Raw genomic sequence first — 18,961 nt, forward strand, 5'->3', positions numbered from 1 at the left:
TCTATCGTTCCCACTGCATGCATTTCCCTTAAGACTGTCTCTGTTTTCGCAGTTTAGTAAATTTTAATTAAATAAGTGCGCTGCGACAGCCAAAGTCTGGCAGCCCTGTTCTTTTAAGCGACAGCACACGGCGGGCGGTCACATTGACAAGACCCGTTAGAGCGGCCATGTTTTTCTTGTTGTGTTCTTTGTAAAAAAAAGCCGCAGGTCATAATTTTTGTAGACTGCGGAATTAGATTAAAAAAAAAGTAATTTTAATGCAAGTGAATGAAATGGCGACAACCACCATCGAAGAGAATGCTTTTGCATTAGGAAAGCGAGATGCACCGGAACAGATTCAACGGGATCCTGAGGTTCGAGGCGGTGTTTTTTTTTTTTTTTTTTGGTGGCTACAAAAAAATTACCTGCTTGCAGCGTCTCTGGAAGACGCAATGGCTCACCGATTATGCCCAGGACATATTTGTGAACATGAAGGAGGCAGAGATGCGTCGTCGTCCCATATTATTCAACTCCATGCAGCTGGAGGAGCGCCCCAAATTGTTGCAGCTTTGTCAATTCGCAGCGCAAAAGTACAAACTGAATCGCGCCTCAGTGCATTTGGGTAAATGTGTGCGAATATCCTGCTGCTATTGATCACTCACATTCCTAAATCCAATCCCACTTAACCAGGTATCTACTATATGGATTGTATGACCGACTACTACACGATTTGTAGCGAAAAACTGCAATTGCTGGCCCTCACATGTCTTCACATTGCGGCCCAGATCGAGGACAACGATGCGAGTGTGCCGCGCTACAGCGAACTGAACCGCCTGATACCTGATTCGTTGTACAACGTTTTCGAATACAATGTGGTGGAGCGCAAGGTGCTGGCCAGCCTGAATTTTGAGCTAATGCGTCCCACCACGGTCAGCTTTGTGGAGTTTTTTGCTTGCAGCTTTCTCACGCGCAACGACTTCGCCAACAAGGCCATGCTGGAGAACAATCCTAGCGAGCAGAACGATCAATCGCCATTGCAGCTGCTGCTCCGCCTGGCAGACTGTACATTGAGCAGTAAGCATCGAGTGACTTTCCTATTAAAATCGTAATCAAGTGAACTATTTTCTCTTTCAGTTACAAGTTTTGCAAACGCGCGACCTTCTTTATTGGCCGCCGCCTGCATAGGTGCGGTGCGTCATCTAAGCGGACTCAAGTGCTGGTCACAGTATCTCTCCAAACTGACATCTTATCCGGAACACGAGGTTGAGCCATTGGTGGGGGAGATCATAAAGTACTATAACTGGCAGCAGAACAGCTCCGTGGCGCTCAATGCCCTGCCAACATACGTAAACATGGGCCCATCTTCGGCAGATATCATTAATCCCAATTGGTCCACACCGGACTCTGGCGTTGGGGATTCGATGGTCATAGTGAAGGAATCGGTGACCGAGCAGTATGATATAACTACTGTGCCGGTGCAGAAACCTGCTGTTCCATGGTCCGATCTAGCTGGAGTTGTTCAAGAAGAGCCGCAGGAACAAGCTGTCTTTTCTCAAGGAGAGCTGCAGATAGCAGCTGTCTATTCTCAAGGAGAGCTGCAGGAACAAGCTGTCTTTTCTCAGGGAGAGCTGCAGATAGCAGCTGTCTATTCTCAAGGAGAGCTGCAGGAACAAGCTGTCTTTTCTCAGGGAGAGCTGCAGATAGCAGCTGTCTTTTCTCAAGGAGAGCTGCAGGAACAGACTGACTTACAATACAAAGAGCAGCCGAAACAGACAACCTTACAGCTGAATGAATTAGCATTAGACTCCAAGGAAAAAGCGAAGAAATTAGATAAAGAAGTGATCATAAAAGAACTGGAACGTGCTTTCAAGCGTAAGCGTATAGATTATGACTGCCAAGATGAGCCGCAAGCGAAGCGTCTGACCGACTGACCAATTTCAAGATTTTGATTCGGTAATCAGGTTTACCGAAGACCAAAACACTCACAAGCTCAAGCGCACTGAAGATGATTGCTAAGCAAATAGGTTTATAATTTCATAGATGTACCAGAAACACTTACACACTATTCTTTCAACACATACCCCACGCGGATGGGTATACTTCAAAATCATGCTGTTTCTCATGCGATATCCCCATTCAATTGTATTGAACACTCCCATATCGTAATTCATACACAAAAATTTCTCTTTATTGTATTTTTATTGTATAATGGGAATCATTCTATTATCAAACATATATCAGCTGTCTATCAGCTAGACGTGTGTCGACGTGGTCGAGTATTTGGGGTACAAGAAGGGGGAAAAGGACTCCCTGAAGTAGAACTGGGGAGAAACAGTCACCGAATCAACGGTATGGCTCGACCGATCCAATCCATCCCCAAAGCAACAAATATATCATACCAAATATAGAAGTCCCATTCATCCACTTTCAGATGCTTCGGGATATGGAGGAATTAAAGCTTAAAGACTCATCGAGCGCCAGAAGTCCACCATCGAACTGTTAACCAGCTCAGGCCGTCAAAAGTTTGAACTGGAAAACGTGCAGATGACATTTGTGCCAAAGAAGGGCGACTGGGTGACACTCAAATGCGCTGTCCAGCTGGACGATGGCTATGTGGACAAGCAGGGGGAAATTCTCGAGTTGCTGAAGGTGTTTCCAGCACGCATCCTCTCGAACCAAAAGGTCGAGGTTGAACGCTGTTTCCCAGAGTTCGTTGATCTTGGCAACTATGCCTATTTGCTGCGGGAGACTTTCACCACTGGTACAGATCTTCACACGGGCGATTACGTCCTGGCGGATCTCATCGAATGTGCTTACGTAAGTTGAATATGATGGGATGAATGGGAACATTAAATATAAATTTTTGCAATAATCCTTACTCCTTCAGTCGAAATTCACGCATCGCTCCATCAAAGTGACCCCGCATCAAGAAAGAGAAGACCTATTGCGCCGCTCGGGCGGTCACCATCACTGGCGCAAACCGCTTTATAACCACCGAGGTGTATGAGAAGCGTAAGATCAACCTCCAGGTACAAAAAAATACGAATCGCAATTTGGAGCTTCTGAAAGTCCAGCTACAGAATGGGGCCTAGTCATATATGAGTGTGATCGAGCCAATTGCCAAGACCAGTATTACTGTTGACGACAGCCCTTTGGTGATCCTTGAGGTGGAGTTCCGCTGCATCGGCGAATGGGCGGAGAAATATACCCTGCACTTCGATAATTTTAAGGTGGAGCGCATTTTCAAGATCATTGCCTGCAAAACACAGAAGCAGGCCGACGAGGCGAGCATCATCTGGTTGCGACCGAATGTTTGGTGATGCATTGGCGGCTTTGAAGTTCCAGAGATTCTGCGCAATGTCTACCTGAGAGAATCCCAGGTCGATGACCTAGAAAGATTGTATCCGTGCTCGAAAGAGGCCCTGTGCATGGCCAACTATGTGCAGCGCTTCTGTTTCTTCTTGCATCTGGAGGAAATGGAAGTGCTCATTAGCATTCGAAGATTTGACAGACACAGGGCTCACGTGAAAAGGGAAGGGGAGTACCTATCCCTCAAAATCGAGTAGGGAAGGGGAGCACCTCTCCCATGGGCGAGCAGTTCAGATGCGAGCCGTCTTTAATATCCTGCGGGGCGAGGCCAAAAACCTGCCGTACGTGATCTTCGGTCCGCCCGGACCCGGCCAGACCGTCACCCTGGTGGAGGCGGTGCTGCAGATGGTACAAAATCGCATCTTGGTGGCCGCACCCTCGAACATTGTCGCGGATCTCATTAGCAAGCTAATCATTGCCATCAAAGCGCTGACCACTGGCGAATTCATTCGAATCGTCCGGCAAAGTCTGATTAAGGAAGAACTCATTCCACCCGAGCTTATGCCCCACTGTGCCACCTTGGACATATGCGCCAAAGAAACCGCTGAAGACACCGTAAGTACATTCCATTCCATTCAGTTCTTCTAAAGCAATCTGTAACTCTGAATCTCCCCATCCCGCTCAGATGCTAATCACCAAGACATTTCCGGGCGGACACTTCACTCACCTGTTTATGGATGAGACTGGCCAGTCGACCGAGCCGGAGACGCTGATGCCGGCAGCTCTGCTTTCCAAGGATCGGGGTCGGGTCATCCTGGCCGGTGATCCGCATTAGTTGCAGCCTGTAGTTCACAGCAGCTATGGACGTGCCTGTGGTTTCGGCACCTCCATGCTGGAGCGCCTGCTGAACACTCGAACTATCGGGCCCTGCCCTCGGTCATGGCCACATATAGTAAGCTGTTCTATGACTATGAATTGATACCAACGGTATCCGAGAAGGATTCCCGAGAGGCCACCTTGTTGGCCACAGTGCAGTCCCTACTAGGTACTGGCAAGCCGCGCAACCACGGTGTCTGTTTCTTTGAGATGAAGGGGCAGGATATGCAGCACCCAGACTCTGCCTCGTGGTACGATGATCTCGAAGCCACGGAGTTATATCTCATGGTCTTATCGCTGTATTGTCGCGGAGTGACTTCCGACCAAATTGGTCTTCTGACGCCCTATGCGAAGCAGGCGAAGACGTTAAGGGGCATGTTCATGGACACAGATATTGTCATGCCGAAGGTTGACTCGATTGAAAAGTTCCAAGGACAGGTGAGCAGACATGAAGTCTTATGCAATCTATATAGTATGTAATGTATATTCTTGATCTACAAATATAACCCAGGAGCGCGACATAATGCTGATTTCCACTGTGCGCTCCACTGGAGACCATATAAGCCATAAGCGCATAATTTTGGCCATAGCGCGCGCCCGCGCATTTTTGGTCATATACGGTAATCCCCATCTCCTCAGCGTCGACGACAATTGGCGTCATCTCATCAACCATAGCTTTATTTCCAAATGGAATACAAATAAATATTAGAACGAAGAACGAACGAAAAACATACTCATTGTGGGAAAGAAATTTCATGATTACTGTAAGGGGTATGTATACATACGTATGTATGTATGTATGTATGTATATGTGTACATTTCAGTTTATAAAGAGAAATCCACATATGTGTGTGGTTTTTGGGGCAAACTAACGATGTCCGTATGTCCGTTTCTCTACAAATTGGCCTTTGGTAGCCAAAATGGGGCTAGTAAAAAACTGTCAGGAAGCAGCCGCCCGTTTTATGGTGTCGCTGCGAAGAAAGAGATAGCATGAGAGAAAAAAAACGCAAAATTAGTGTTCGTAGCCGTCGTCGGACACTATGTTTTTCAACACACAAGACCCGCGAAGCCAGCAGAATTTGATCTTTAAGGGGTAACAATCGATCATCTCTGCCACAGGCGCCGCTCCCAGCGAAACTGGTGAGCCAAACTGACGCATATATATCCCTATCTATCGTTCCCACTGCATGCATTTCCCTTAAGACTGTCTCTGTTTTCGCAGTTTAGTAAATTTTAATTAAATAAGTGCGCTGCGACAGCCAAAGTCTGGCAGCCCTGTTCTTTTAAGCGACAGCACACGGCGGGCGGTCACATTGACAAGACCCGTTAGAGCGGCCATGTTTTTCTTGTTGTGTTCTTTGTAAAAAAAAGCCGCAGGTCATAATTTTTGTAGACTGCGGAATTAGATTAAAAAAACGTAATTTTAATGCAAGTGAATGAAATGGCGACAACCACCATCGAAGAGAATGCTTTTGCATTAGGAAAGCGAGATGCACCGGAACAGATTCAACTGGATCCTGAGGTTCGAGGCGGTGTTTTTTTTTTTTTTTTTTTGGTGGCTACAAAAAAATTACCTGCTTGCAGCGTCTCTGGAAGACGCAATGGCTCACCGATTATGCCCAGGACATATTTGTGAACATGAAGGAGGCAGAGATGCGTCGTCGTCCCATATTATTCAACTCCATGCAGCTGGAGGAGCGCCCCAAATTGTTGCAGCTTTGTCAATTCGCAGCGCAAAAGTACAAACTGAATCGCGCCTCAGTGCATTTGGGTAAATGTGTGCGAATATCCTGCTGCTATTGATCACTCACATTCCTAAATCCAATCCCACTTAACCAGGTATCTACTATATGGATTGTATGACCGACTACTACACGATTTGTAGCGAAAAACTGCAATTGCTGGCCCTCACATGTCTTCACATTGCGGCCCAGATCGAGGACAACGATGCGAGTGTGCCGCTCTACAGCGAACTGAACCGCCTGATACCTGATTCGTTGTACACCGTTTTCGAATACAATGTGGTGGAGCGCAAGGTGCTGGCCAGCCTGAATTTTGAGCTAATGCGTCCCACCACGGTCAGCTTTGTGGAGTTTTTTGCTTGCAGCTTTCTCACGCGCAACGACTTCGCCAACAAGGCCATGCTGGAGAACAATCCTAGCGAGCAGAACGATCAATCGCCATTGCAGCTGCTGCTCCGCCTGGCAGACTGTACATTGAGCAGTAAGCATCGAGTGACTTTCCTATTAAAATCGTAATCAAGTGAACTATTTTCTCTTTCAGTTACAAGTTTTGCAAACGCGCGACCTTCTTTATTGGCCGCCGCCTGCATAGGTGCGGTGCGTCATCTAAGCGGACTCAAGTGCTGGTCACAGTATCTCTCCAAACTGACATCTTATCCGGAACACGAGGTTGAGCCATTGGTGGGGGAGATCATAAAGTACTATAACTGGCAGCAGAACAGCTCCGTGGCGCTCAATGCCCTGCCAACATACGTAAACATGGGCCCATCTTCGGCAGATATCATTAATCCCAATTGGTCCACACCGGACTCTGGCGTTGGGGATTCGATGGTCATAGTGAAGGAATCGGTGACCGAGCAGTATGATATAACTACTGTGCCGGTGCAGAAACCTGCTGTTCCATGGTCCGATCTAGCTGGAGTTGTTCAAGAAGAGCCGCAGGAACAAGCTGTCTTTTCTCAAGGAGAGCTGCAGATAGCAGCTGTCTATTCTCAAGGAGAGCTGCAGGAACAAGCTGTCTTTTCTCAGGGAGAGCTGCAGATAGCAGCTGTCTATTCTCAAGGAGAGCTGCAGGAACAAGCTGTCTTTTCTCAGGGAGAGCTGCAGATAGCAGCTGTCTTTTCTCAAGGAAAGCTGCAGGAACAGACTGACTTACAATACAAAGAGCAGCAGAAACAGACAACCTTACAGCTGAATGAATTAGCATTAGACTCCAAGGAAAAAGCGAAGAAATTAGATAAAGAAGTGATCATAAAAGAACTGGAACGTGCTTTCAAGCGTAAGCGTATAGATTATGACTGCCAAGATGAGCCGCAAGCGAAGCGTCTGACCGACTGACCAATTTCAAGATTTTGATTCGGTAATCAGGTTTACCGAAGACCAAAACACTCACAAGCTCAAGCGCACTGAAGATGATTGCTAAGCAAATAGGTTTATAATTTCATAGAAGTACCAGAAACACTTACACACTATTCTTTAAACACATACCCCACGCGGATGGGTATACTTCAAAATCATGCTGTTTCTCATGCGATATCCCCATTCAATTGTATTGAACACTCCCATATCGTAATGCATACACAAAAATGTCTCTTTATTGTATTTTTATTGTATAATGGGAATCATTCTCTTATCAAAAAAAATATTACACACACACACTCACATAAAAAAAAATCAACAATAAAAGAGTTGTTATTAACTAGACAAACAATTTTCTAAAAAACAAAATCCAATCCAATCGAGAATAGAGTCTTGAGGGGAGTTAGGAGGAGGGAGGGAATTAAGGAATGACATTGTTATCCATTTCAAAAATGCTAGTATTAAATGCATTCAAAATAGTAGAGATGGAGCAAAGAATTGGAGCTGAATGCCGCGAGCACTCCTAAAAGAAAGGAACAGAACAAAGTAAAGGATCGGATCTACAGGGCAGGAATACCCGCTAGACGCAGCTCCAGTTTGTATCATCAAAAATGGAAATATATAATTTTCAAGTATCGATCGTGGGGGGGGGGGGGGGGGGGACACTACAATTTGATATTGCTCCCAAAGGGGAAGTTCTAGCCTAATTTCAAATGCAAGATTGTTTGAGAGAAGAGGGAGACAGAGAGTGGAATTTGGGGATTAACTATCTTTCTAATCTTCGGCCTAAGTGGTTCCGCAGAAACATTTTGAATTTACAACATTTACAGCACAACGTCCAGGCGCGCAGGTCCGGGCCGCCTCACCTCGCCTCATCGCTGCATATCGCGTCGCTTGAGCACATCGAATATGACATCGGAGGAATTCTGCTTGTTGTTCAGATCATTGCCCGACTCATCCTCGGAATCGGTTTGCTCCAGCAATGGCACCGTCAACGTCGAGTGGGATCTCACATGGATGCCCGCAATGGAATTGTCTGCACCGCCGCCGCCGCCACCAGCTCCTCCCTCATTGAAGTTGTACTCCGCCGACAAATCGTCACGGTCGTTGTCCAGATGCAGGTCCTTTTGCTGCTTCTCCGCATCGGCCATGGTGGAGTATTTGTGCCACAGATGGCAGGCAATGCCCGCAAGGCAGACAACCAGACCCACATAGTTGATGGGACTCAGCTGGTCCTTTTTGAGGGTGACGGCCAGGAACAGCTGGCAGATGTCCTTGAATATACCCGCTATCGAAAGCGTCAGGCTGGAGGTCTTGCACAGCACCAAGAACTCGGTGAACTCCATGAGGAACGCAAGCAGTGCCCCAAAGGTTATCCTGGCAATGGCCCACGTTATTTCATCCGTCGTATACATCTTTAGGTTCTCCGCCACATCGTAAAGCTTTACACCTGCAAGGGGAAAACGAGAGTGGGATTAGCATGGTTTCCTGTGGCTATATGCTAAGATATACCCATACGCACCTTCAATGCCACAAACAAGCGGCAGCAGTGAGGCAATCATCCACGGCTGCATGTAGTAGATCATGTCAATCGGATTGTGCAGCCCCAGTTTTGATTTTTGCATAATAAACTGTGCGAAACTCCAGCGCAGGCCGCTGCTCAGCGAGGCAAACAGTATGAAGAAGAAGCCCAAGGCATTGAACTGCGTGGACTTGTAGGTGAACATCACCAGGCCAGCGCCAATGAGGCCCACAATAAACACCAGAGACCAGCTCTAAGAAAGGGATCGGATCGGATCGAAACGCGCATTAACATATTTACTCCACTTCCCATATTGTAGATGGACGTACCTTCTTTTCCAATCCTAAAGCTATGGCAAACAGCAGTATAAACACTATGGTAGATGATTTGGTCATTGTGTACAGAGATATGGGCACCAGGGCCAATCCCCAGTTGGAGAAACCGATATCAATGGCACTGGCGACGCCAGTGGGTGCCATTTTTCTCAGTGCCACACGCCAATCCAGCTGCACACGGGATCGACCCACGCGCAGCTTATAAATCCTACGCACGAGGGCAGCCAAAATGAATTTAAGGATTAGGTGATACGTGACAATCGTTAGGGGGAATGGCATCTCGCGATTGATGTCCGTTTGGTAGAAGGTCAGCGAAATGGAGAGCGTTAGGTAGATCATAATAATGACCAGTGTGCCAATGGCCATCTGCATAAAGCGGGCATCCGCCTGCCGCGCCATGATCTTCTCCTGTGCCGACGTGGCTGCTACGTCGCCGACTCCAAGCCCGCTACCAATGCTATTGCTGCTGTTCACGTATTTGAAGTTAGCCAGCCGTCTATCTTTGCCATTCTGCAGCGTTGTCGTTGACGTCGTCGTCTTCTTGTCCAAACTGAGCTCAATTTCCTCGCAGTCATCGTCATCAGCACAGCTGCTGCTGCCAACACCGCCGGAACCGCCGCCGCCCCCTCCACTCTGGGAATTGAGGCGCTCGTACTTTGCGGCCACCATTATCGGGGGGTTCGCTGCTGCTGCTGCTGTCGCGCAACCGTAAGAAGTTAACAAGAAAAGCCAGGCTAAAAGACAGCAAAAAACAGAAATACTCACATTACTTCTTCGTCGCTTCGTTATCTGGAAAGTTTATGGATCCATCCATATGTTTGTGTTTTGTGCAATTTCCCCGCGTCCCGCGACACGTTCCAGTGCCTGTTATCTGCGTAGGCGGCTTTGACTCAGGTTTTTGGTTGTATTGGTTTCTTCCGTTCGCCAATAAAATAAATTTACGTTTTCATTTTTGCCCCGTCCGTTTGTTTTGTTTGCTGCCAACTGTTTCAGTTATCGATAAGGCCACCCCCCCCCCCCCCCCACGGTGGGGGCTGAAAAGAACTACACGGTAACTACACATTTGCTACACTTAGCTACATAATGGGGGGAAAAAGCGGGTATGGACAAGAAGCAAAACTCCCCAGAAAATGCCACGCATGCAAAATGAATTTCACCTCATTTGCCCGATATACCTTGCCGAATTTGTCTTCAAGGTACATATATTGTTCTCACTCGCGAGGTGAGGTTCGTACGAACTTTGAAATTTGCCTTGGCTGTTTTTGCCTGTTGTCCATACCCCCTTCTATAGCCCATTCAAAATTACGACTCATTTTTTCGTCGCACTATGTGCGTCTGGACCTCAGAACTGACGAATTATTAATGTTGCCATTCCTTCATCCATTTCCTCTTCTTTATGTATAATTGTATATTTTTCCCGTTATGCCGTTTCACTTTTATCAAGTGATTTACGATTTCATGTTGACTGCATAATCGCTGGAGCTAAGTGTTAACGTGTCTAAGGTTTGAACATTATCTATGTACAAGTCACCTTAAACCGGGACCGTACTTGCAGACCACATCTCTGTGTGAAAAAACAAAACTAAACGTGCCCAAAAAGTCTCCACGGTGCCCACCCCACTCCCCCTTACAGGCTGGGTGGCGTGAAGATCAAACATTTCGACTGTCAGAAGAACCCAAGAGGTTCTGGACCTAATTGACTTTTTATGTTCCATTACCACTCTTCACGGCTACTGTTTCTGTGCGAAACGACGTAAACAAACGACTAAACTAATTTTGTGAACATTGGGAACAAGATGTGCATATTTGCTGGGTCATGAGGCTTTAATTATACATTAAACTAGCTGTTTTTGGTCACTGTGCGTTTAAATAAATGCATTGTGTATTAATGAAGTGCCTTTCATAGTCAATTCCATCATAATTGAGTAGCTTTAACACTTAATTGATAATCTGTTTGACTGCAAGCTGCTTCGATGTCGTGCCATTTGGTTTTATTTGCTATTTAGGCAGTGTTCAACTGTTTCAGTACAATAGGAGCTGCAGATAAGAGAAAAACGGGAATGATTACACACATTTTACATAATTTTCTATGGAGAAAATTTTACCCAGCCGGATGGCGGCGCAGAGTGTGCCGAAAATGATGAAACTGAAGTGGACCTCGGATGCCACACGTTTCTGCTCCTCGGCGGGATCGGGCTGAGCTTGTTGCAGGCGGAACATGGTGCGCAGGTTTTGGGTTTCTTTATGATATTCTTAATTATTTACAATTGAATGTGTGTGATGTGTTTTCACTATGGTTTTCTTGCACGTGCCTGATAAACAACCTCCTTGTTCTAACACACCTTGCAATAATATTCAATAAAGGCAAGAAACAGTGTTGTAGGTCGTTCTCGTTTTGTACGCTCGTACTTTGCGGCCACCATTATCGGGGGGTTCGCTGCACCATGTAAAATTCGTGTTGAAATGCCATTTAATGTCGTTTTTGAAACACTATTGAATACCAATTAAAGATCTGAATAATAATTCTGATAATTTGAGACAATAAAAACATTTTTTTTCAAAAAATATCTATAACGGTAATATTATCCCGTAGGCAGCATTCAATTTGCTTGAGCCAGCAGCATGTGTCGCGGAATGATTAACAATGATTAGAAACATGGTCACGGAAGGAGAAACATTCTGCATACCCCTTGGGAAAGAGATATTATAGAATTGAGGAAATTTTTGTCATCTCAGGCTACAATGCTTAAACCTATCCCAACAAAATGGATCAGTATATGGTATCTTACAAAGACCAAGAAGAGTTATCGGGATCGAGATATATACAGAAAACAGAAAGAATGGGTCAAAAACGTGGCAATCTGTGAAATTGACATTATTAATTACGTATTAAAGCAGCTTTAACTTCAACATCAATAAAAGGAGATAGGGTATAAAAATGTGCACACTACATTTGTAGTTCATTTGTACCATGTACAAAATTGATATTTTTGTACATGGTAAGTTTTTTGTTTACACCTTATTATAGACACAATCAAATAAAAATAGTACTTCAAGTGGAAAATAAATTCATCAATTGAATAAATGTATGTGCTCAGGGCTGAGGGTCTTAGCTAACCATTCAGTACTATATGGTTAGTGGTAATATTTAGGAAACAGTGCTGTAGGTCGTTCCCGTTTTGGCGCTGATTGACGCACCTTCTTGTACTATCGCACCATGCAAAATGCATGTAGAAATGCCATTTACTATCGTTTCCCTTCATGCGGCATCAGAAATTCTATGAATTTCAGACAGTAAAATAATTTTTTTCAAAAATGATCTATAACGGCAGTGTTTGGCAGTTCTCAATTGTTATTTACAAAATAGCAACAAAACCAAGGTTTGTTAAGAAGGTGAGCTTTGTAGCATGCCGTTCTAATGTTTCTGAGCGTTTTGCCTCGTTGTCCATACCTTTTTGCACATTCTTTGCGCGGCGCAGTCAGAGTTACTGTGGGAAAAACGTCCTGGGAAGGACACTGGATTTTGCTGCCTCAATCTTTCTCGGGCGCCGCCGCGGACAAGTCGCGTATTATTCGTACTACCACATTACATTGAATTATTTTTGGCGTTCATTGAAAATCGAAGAGTAGAAAGAAAGAACCACAGCAATAAAATGCGGTGCAGTGGCTGAATATGAATGAAATCTCGCACAGGATTTCCATCAAAAAGAGCTCTGCACAACGACAAAAGTGATATAGAAACCTTCAAGCGGGTGTGAAATATCCCAGCCACCAAAAAAATGTCGACAATTGTGGAACAGGTGAGAGCCAACGAGCGCCCCGTACAGAGGAATGCACGTTACAAATAAAATTAAATTTAAATAAGAATCAAATTGGAAGGGGGCTTCGGCGTTCCCTCCATTTCCGTTTTCTTATATAAATGAATGGAGCTTAGCTTATCAGCCATTAGGCAAAATGCTTTGGTATTTTGCTTGAAAGACCGCCTGCCGACTGCGTAACATTCAGTGTCAGTGTCTGAGACAGTCTTGCGTGTGTGGATGGGTGTTTTGATTGTATTTGTGTGTATCTGTGTGACTGAACGGAGAGTGTATCGGTGTGTGTGTGTTTGGCATGTGCCTGCCTGCTTGTTTTTTGCATTACCATGGAAACAGCATGGGCGCCCGCCCAACGTCTCGGGTACTTCCTGACGCGAAAACCCACCGTCGCTGTCGCTGTCGCCGTTGCTGTTGCCGTCGGACTGCTTTCGATTCGACAGTAAAATTCGATTAATTTCTAATCGGCAGAATCAGTGTGACAAGTGCAGACATGTCTCACACACAAAGGCACAATCCCTCACGTACATGTACACGTAGAGGAAAGCATACCACACCAATGGACAAATATAAATAGCTGGCATTTTGCAAACGGATTTCAATTCCCATGCCCCCACCCGCCCGAATACTCAAACACTTGGACGCGCGATGTTGCATGCAAATTTGACTTGCTCTGGTATTGGTGTTTGGTGATTTGACATTTTGCGGCACACAAAATCCTTCAAACTCTTTTCCGCCTTCGGATGGGATTTCAAGTGCAGTCACACAACTATTTGCCTGACTTGACGTCACGGAATCAAATCAAATCAAATGCAAATGAAGAAGGACACAAATCTATCCATCTTTAAGCTATTTATAGTTTAGTATTTGTATGACTGATTCACTAATGAAGGGGTAGGTTAAAACTAGAATACCATATCCTACATAGAGTTTTATTTGTTTATGGACCCAAATCATTGTTAGGCTTTAATCCCTTCCAGCTATAGGCGCGTAAGGGATTCACTTGGCAAACCTTGAACTCCACACGGACTTCAATGCTTAAACTTAACCAATAGCCTTCGGAACTCTTGCCAAAGTCTTGCCTTTAATCAAAGCCCCACCGCTGGGGGAGTTGAGTTTTTTTACCTGCAGGAATTTCCGTATAGTAATACGCTCAGTGCCGTGCCAGTCTGCTGTCGGTCTCCCTTGTCGCGCTGTCAAAGTCACTGGAACTTTTTGTTGCATACTTTGTCGGGAGATGCGCGCGTGTAGCGCGAGTCATTACGTTTTATAGACTTTATAAGAAGTTTCGTTTATGCAGTTTGCTCAAAAGTTTTTCACCTAGCCACACGGGCATCCATGCCCATCCAGATACATACACGTACAGATATACAGATATCTTTGGCATTGTTCAGGTTTTTGGAATTGTGGTGGCAAGAAGATAAACATTTCTGCAGGGTTTTGTCTCGTTTTATGGCCAAGCCATTCAAGCTGTATATCTGTAAATCTGTAAGCCACATTTAAGAGTATATACAAATGGAATACTCTCTGAATATGGAAGAAAGTTTTAAGGGAATCGGTCTCTGCGCTGGTCTGATGATACTACTACCATCTCTGATCATACCGCATTAGCACTTTTAAATTCCAGCTGAACTTCAAATGAAAGATTTTGTTGAAGCTTTAGTTGATGCCACCGCAAAGGCCAAACGCCTGCTGTATATAAGCCAGATAAACATAAGCCATAACATAAACACATATACATATACATATACATATGTATGTAGAAGTGGCTGCCCCGTCAAGTGCAACACATAGGCCAACTATGCGGCCACCCTTTTCTAACCCCCATAGTTGGGGCATTACGTGAGAGGCTTTCGCCTCCCTTGTGCCACCCATTTGCTCGAGGTTTTTTTGTGCGCCATTTTGTCAGAGCATAAATTACAACTTCGGGCATACCTGCCCCATGCCCAGAGCGGCAGAGAGGAGAGTGAAAGAGAGTGTGGCAGGTGAGGCAAAGGGCGAAAGGCGAAAGGAGAATGGAGAATGGAGAGCCTTTAACGTCTGTTGCTGCTGCCGTCAGTGTCGCCGGTTGTTGCCGTTGCTCCTGCTTACATAATGTTAATGATGCTGCCCCCAACCGGCAACACACAGAGACAGCCAGAGAGGGAGAGAGAGAGGGATAGAGAGATGGCAAAAGGGAAGCTCGTTTCATGCCGTTTGCCAAAACAAAAGTCAGAGCCAAAAGGGAGGGGAAGGACAGCCAGGTCGTTTGTGACCTCCGTGTGTACAATGGCCCTCTCTTCATTCTAGTTTACAGGATCTGCATTCTCCGGCATCCACTGGAAGGAATCCTTGTTGTTATGTTGCCTTTTCTCTCTCCCTACTTTATTCGTTGGACCACTACCGCATGAAGCAGCAAGGACCTAACAGAGATAAATGGATATTAGATGGAAGCTGAGGTGTCTGTCTTTAAAGTAGAGTTTCAATATAAAAGAAAGAACGAGGAGGATTATGGAAGCAGAGTATGTCTAGATATATGTCGTAAATATATAGAACTAAGATCTACGATAGATAGATTCTATTGGTTGCTACTTTTCGACTAAAAATGTTTGAAGAAATCCAAAAAAAATTCCCAAAAGTATTCGAACAGCTGGAATTTGTTTCTTCTAGGAATATCCGTAAGAATTACCTTTTAAGGACTTGGATAAAGCTTAAGATAAAGAATCTGAAGATCTCCTTAAAATACTTTTATACGATTTTTGTATTTCAAAAAGTTTTCTATCTAATGTTGATCCCATCAATCGGAGGATCCTGCCGCATTTGCTTAGGATTCCAAGAACATACACGTATTTCTCTATGTCTCCTCCGCCATGCCTCCAGGCTATACATATTTCAAGTGTAATTTTATTTCCTTTGTGCTGTTTCTTCTGTTCGGAAATTGGTCATACTCGTACTCGTATCTTTGATCCTGTATTTGTTCGTATCTTGCAAAGGGGTATATGTATATCGTTTCAGTTTCGGTTTCGGTTTCCGTTTCCACTTTCCACTTTCCTTTCATATTTTTTAATGCTGCCCCATGCATAATATTTCAATTTGGCGGTGCAACAAAAGAGTTTTCCTTGGTGAGTCACACGGCGTATGCGTAATGTGCCAGAGAGGGAGCAACAAAGAGGGGGGAGCATGGGGCATTTGGCATGGAGCAGCCCCATCAGCATATATGTACGGTGAATCCCCAAGGATACGGCTGCTCGTTATGCTTATTTGCTCACATATACAGCTGCAGAAACAGTTGCATGATGCACACGAATGTGGCAAGGAAATTGCCCCAAAGGTCCAGGACATCCACAGCGAACGAGACGGAGCGAAATGGGGGAGGGGCAGGGGGAGGGTGGAGTGTGGAGTGTGCGGGGGACACATATACAGCTGCAGGGTTCATGGCCCTGCCACTGACCGCCAATGGACTGTGTGTCTGTGTGTGTACGGGGGCATGCAGCATGTGGCAGGGCCATAAAATTGCTTGCCCTTCCATGTGCATCCTTGATGTGATCATTCTGCCCCATGCCCCCATGCCCCCATGCCCCCATGCCCCCTGTAGCACATGTTCAAGGTCAAATTTAGTCGTTTTGATTTAATTTATTGTTGCATCCATAAAAAGAAGAAGGCAAAATCCGCCCAAAACCAAAAACACCTGCTCCACACGCTGCCTGCCTGTGCCGCACACTCTCTCAGCCCCTCGCCCCCCGCTCGCTTTGTGGCACAGTCCACGGTCCGCCTACCGTTCGCCTTGTTGCTTTGCCACAAAAGGCAATATTTTGCTTGTCTGCCTCTATTTATCTTCTCCTTTGTCTCTGGTTCGTATTTTGATTGCTTTTCCACACTTGCTCCCCCATTGGTGGCACTGCCACTGCCACACGCCACCCCCCCACATTCCTCCCCGAATTTCATTTGAGGTGACTCAATGTCTTGCTCATTTCCTTTTTCTTATAGACAAAAACTATACATCTGTGTGTGTGTGTGTGTGGCAGAGAGGTTTTCCTTTATCTGTCTGAGAGAGAGACAAAGCGAGAGAGTGAGAGATGATGGAAAAGTTCCAAGTGTATGACTTCATATGACTCCATTCTGCCATTCTGCCATTCTGCCATTCTGCCATTCTACCATTCTTCCATTCTACCATTCTTCATTCTGTTGAATTCCCTTTCGGATTTTCATTTTGTGTTTGGCTTTGCCTTTGCTTTCCCCCAATGATTAGCATTCTTCTTTCGGGAATAGATTGGCGCACTAATCCGTGCAGGAGAGATCTTTGCCTAACGAAGAAATCAATTATTTGGGAACAGAGAATGCAACGAACGATTGATTGGAAGAGTGCTGAATGGCTTCGAGTGTTCCTTTCTTTGAATAGTATCTCTCAGGGGCACACAGATAGAGATCTTGGACTAATCATCTATGAAGGAAAGATAACATATTTCCATAGATTCTTACAGCATTTCTGGCAGGGTAATTTTTTGCCAAGATCTTGCATGAGGCACCAAAAAGCTGGCCCTTGACATGGGTTCTATGGCTCCTCTCCGATCGCGCCACTCGTCAATCCATTGGGCAGCCGAGTCGGTCCCCCGAATTCAATAACAAAATACACAGTCCTGGGCGAGGCTTTAAGATGAAGAAGTGGCGGGGTTTAAGGCTACTCTTAAGGGTCCAAGGATATAGTAATTAAAGGTTTCTTAGAGTAGTTTTGTAATCACAAAATTATGAATATTTCTATAATATGGAATGCTCAAATGTGGTATAATCTTTGCTTAAAGATCTACCAAACCAAAGAAATATCTTGAAATATTCCATCCCGTATCGAATCAATATTTTCATAACTTCCATGAGGAAAAGTAAGTTAGCTTCATCTTTTATTCATTAAATCCTTAATGTGTGTGTTCCCGCCCTTTTGTTTGCGTGTTTTCTTAATCAGGGCCTCTGCCCTGCGCCCCACTGTTGGCACCACAATTGGCACCACATTAACTGTTATCTCATGCTCCCTGCCACCCCCTCCCCCCACTCACCTGCTCCCTCTTTCGCAGTGCTTCTCGGATTTCAGTGAACTTCGATTGCGTTTGCTGTCTGTTTTTGATAGCTGCAAATATTTTCATTTTCTCATCATTTTCTTCTCTCCTTCTCCTTCTCACTCTCTCTGTCTCTATCTTTACCTCCTGCTTCTCATGTGTGTGTGTGTGTGTGTGTGCGTGAGTTCTTTTCTCATTTTCGTGATTTTATTACTTTTACTTTTTACGATTTATTTGCTGAAATTGCTTATTTCCCTTTTTGGCTTTGCCATCGGCGAAGCCCAAAGAGCCGCAAAAAATACGAGCAGCAGCAGTAGCCAAAGGAAATTGGCATCGGGGCGGCATCGCTGGCTTCGGGGGTTTTGATTGTTATTATTGCCACAGCCACTGCCACAGCCACAGCCAGGACTACTCTTTCATTGTCTTTGGACTTGCATTCGTATACCCCACATATGTATGTCGTCTATGGCTATGGATGAGGGGTAGGGGGGGGTTGGGGGGTTTCTGGCGTTGGCAAATTCAATCAACGTTTTGTTTTTTAATCGATTCCGCTTGGCACTTGCCTGGGATTGGCTTTGACTACGGTTCGTTCTAGTTCGCATACTATCTTGCAACATGCAGTCGCATTGGTCTTTCAGCCAATGTATGTTGCGCTCCACAGTCATGTTTCGTCCTTGCATTGCTCTTTCTCGCTGTACATGGGATATTCCCTCTTGGTTTTCCGGCTGTTTTTAACATTAATCATACGCCACGTTGCACTCACATAAATAGTCATAGTGCCTCTTCCTTCCTGCCTCACTCCTCCCTCTCACTCTCTCTCTTCTGAGGACTGCATTCAGTGGCACAACTCAAAGCTGACATTGCACACGGATTTTCCAAGTCTCTGAACACACACACAGAGCCAGCGATAATGGTGGCATGCAGCGCGGGCGCACATGAGCCGGAAGCAACTGAAAGACTGAAAGACAAATAATTCCACAGAGATAGAGGGGCTACAGCC

General features: G+C 45.3%; 7 protein-coding genes and 1 long non-coding RNA gene across 12 annotated transcripts in view; 5 read left to right on the top strand and 3 right to left on the bottom strand.

Moving 5' to 3' along the window:
• The first annotated feature begins 138 nt into the window (after positions 1 to 138).
• Positions 139 to 2,163, top strand: LOC117186250 (cyclin-J-like protein). The gene is made up of 4 exons (XM_033386764.1): positions 139 to 353; positions 415 to 601; positions 670 to 1,053; positions 1,114 to 2,163. The coding sequence occupies exons 1-4, from the start codon at positions 258 to 260 to the stop codon at positions 1,908 to 1,910; spliced, it is 1,464 nt and encodes a 487-aa protein (XP_033242655.1). The 5' UTR covers positions 139 to 257; the 3' UTR covers positions 1,911 to 2,163.
• Positions 2,164 to 2,241: 78 nt separating this feature from the next.
• On the top strand, positions 2,242 to 3,007 carry LOC117185921 (probable RNA helicase armi). The gene is made up of 3 exons (XM_033386789.1): positions 2,242 to 2,328; positions 2,411 to 2,796; positions 2,867 to 3,007. The coding sequence occupies exons 2-3, from the start codon at positions 2,524 to 2,526 to the stop codon at positions 2,984 to 2,986; spliced, it is 393 nt and encodes a 130-aa protein (XP_033242680.1). The 5' UTR covers positions 2,242 to 2,328; positions 2,411 to 2,523; the 3' UTR covers positions 2,987 to 3,007.
• Positions 3,008 to 3,563: 556 nt separating this feature from the next.
• On the top strand, positions 3,564 to 4,897 carry LOC117186255 (probable RNA helicase armi). Of its 3 annotated transcripts, none has more exons than XM_033386775.1 (3): positions 3,564 to 3,903; positions 3,974 to 4,602; positions 4,676 to 4,897. In XM_033386775.1, exons 1-2 carry the CDS (start codon positions 3,583 to 3,585, stop codon positions 4,121 to 4,123), a joined length of 471 nt encoding a protein of 156 aa, XP_033242666.1. In that variant the 5' UTR covers positions 3,564 to 3,582; the 3' UTR covers positions 4,124 to 4,602; positions 4,676 to 4,897. The 3 variants fall into 3 exon arrangements, with proteins under 3 accessions (XP_033242666.1, XP_033242667.1, XP_033242665.1); XM_033386776.1 differs by having other exon boundaries at positions 4,040 to 4,602; XM_033386774.1 differs by lacking the exon at positions 3,564 to 3,903 and having other exon boundaries at positions 4,123 to 4,602.
• LOC117186265 lies at positions 4,619 to 5,161 on the bottom strand. The gene is made up of 2 exons (XR_004471376.1): positions 4,899 to 5,161; positions 4,619 to 4,839 (listed from the first exon to the last, which is right to left on the bottom strand). It is a non-coding gene; the product is annotated as an uncharacterized LOC117186265 (long non-coding RNA).
• A 311-nt stretch (positions 5,162 to 5,472) lies between these two features.
• LOC117186317 (cyclin-J-like protein) lies at positions 5,473 to 7,497 on the top strand. Its single transcript, XM_033386946.1, has 4 exons — positions 5,473 to 5,686; positions 5,749 to 5,935; positions 6,004 to 6,387; positions 6,448 to 7,497. Exons 1-4 carry the CDS (start codon positions 5,591 to 5,593, stop codon positions 7,242 to 7,244), a joined length of 1,464 nt encoding a protein of 487 aa, XP_033242837.1. The 5' UTR covers positions 5,473 to 5,590; the 3' UTR covers positions 7,245 to 7,497.
• LOC108151883 (solute carrier family 35 member C2) lies at positions 7,477 to 10,122 on the bottom strand. Of its 2 annotated transcripts, none has more exons than XM_017280780.2 (4): positions 9,888 to 10,122; positions 9,117 to 9,814; positions 8,788 to 9,040; positions 7,477 to 8,715 (listed from the first exon to the last, which is right to left on the bottom strand). In XM_017280780.2, the coding sequence occupies exons 2-4, from the start codon at positions 9,789 to 9,791 to the stop codon at positions 8,138 to 8,140; spliced, it is 1,506 nt and encodes a 501-aa protein (XP_017136269.1). In that variant the 5' UTR covers positions 9,792 to 9,814; positions 9,888 to 10,122; the 3' UTR covers positions 7,477 to 8,137. The 2 variants fall into 2 exon arrangements, with proteins under 2 accessions (XP_017136269.1, XP_017136271.1); XM_017280782.2 differs by having other exon boundaries at positions 9,117 to 9,817.
• An 805-nt stretch (positions 10,123 to 10,927) lies between these two features.
• On the bottom strand, positions 10,928 to 11,460 carry LOC108153228. The gene is made up of 2 exons (XM_017283061.2): positions 11,228 to 11,460; positions 10,928 to 11,159 (listed from the first exon to the last, which is right to left on the bottom strand). Exons 1-2 carry the CDS (start codon positions 11,340 to 11,342, stop codon positions 11,125 to 11,127), a joined length of 150 nt encoding a protein of 49 aa, XP_017138550.1. The 5' UTR covers positions 11,343 to 11,460; the 3' UTR covers positions 10,928 to 11,124.
• Positions 11,461 to 12,631: 1,171 nt separating this feature from the next.
• Positions 12,632 to 18,961, top strand: part of LOC108153227 — a 43,493-nt gene continuing 37,163 nt past the window's right edge. For both annotated transcript variants that reach the window (XM_017283057.2, XM_017283058.2), the window contains exon 1: positions 12,632 to 12,922. In XM_017283057.2, coding sequence (XP_017138546.1) covers positions 12,902 to 12,922 — 21 coding nt within the window. In that variant the 5' untranslated portion in view covers positions 12,632 to 12,901. The remainder of the gene's footprint in view (positions 12,923 to 18,961) is intronic.

Source organism: Drosophila miranda, chromosome XR (genome assembly GCF_003369915.1).
Source record: "Drosophila miranda strain MSH22 chromosome XR, D.miranda_PacBio2.1, whole genome shotgun sequence".
NCBI lineage: Eukaryota > Metazoa > Arthropoda > Insecta > Diptera > Drosophilidae > Drosophila > Drosophila miranda.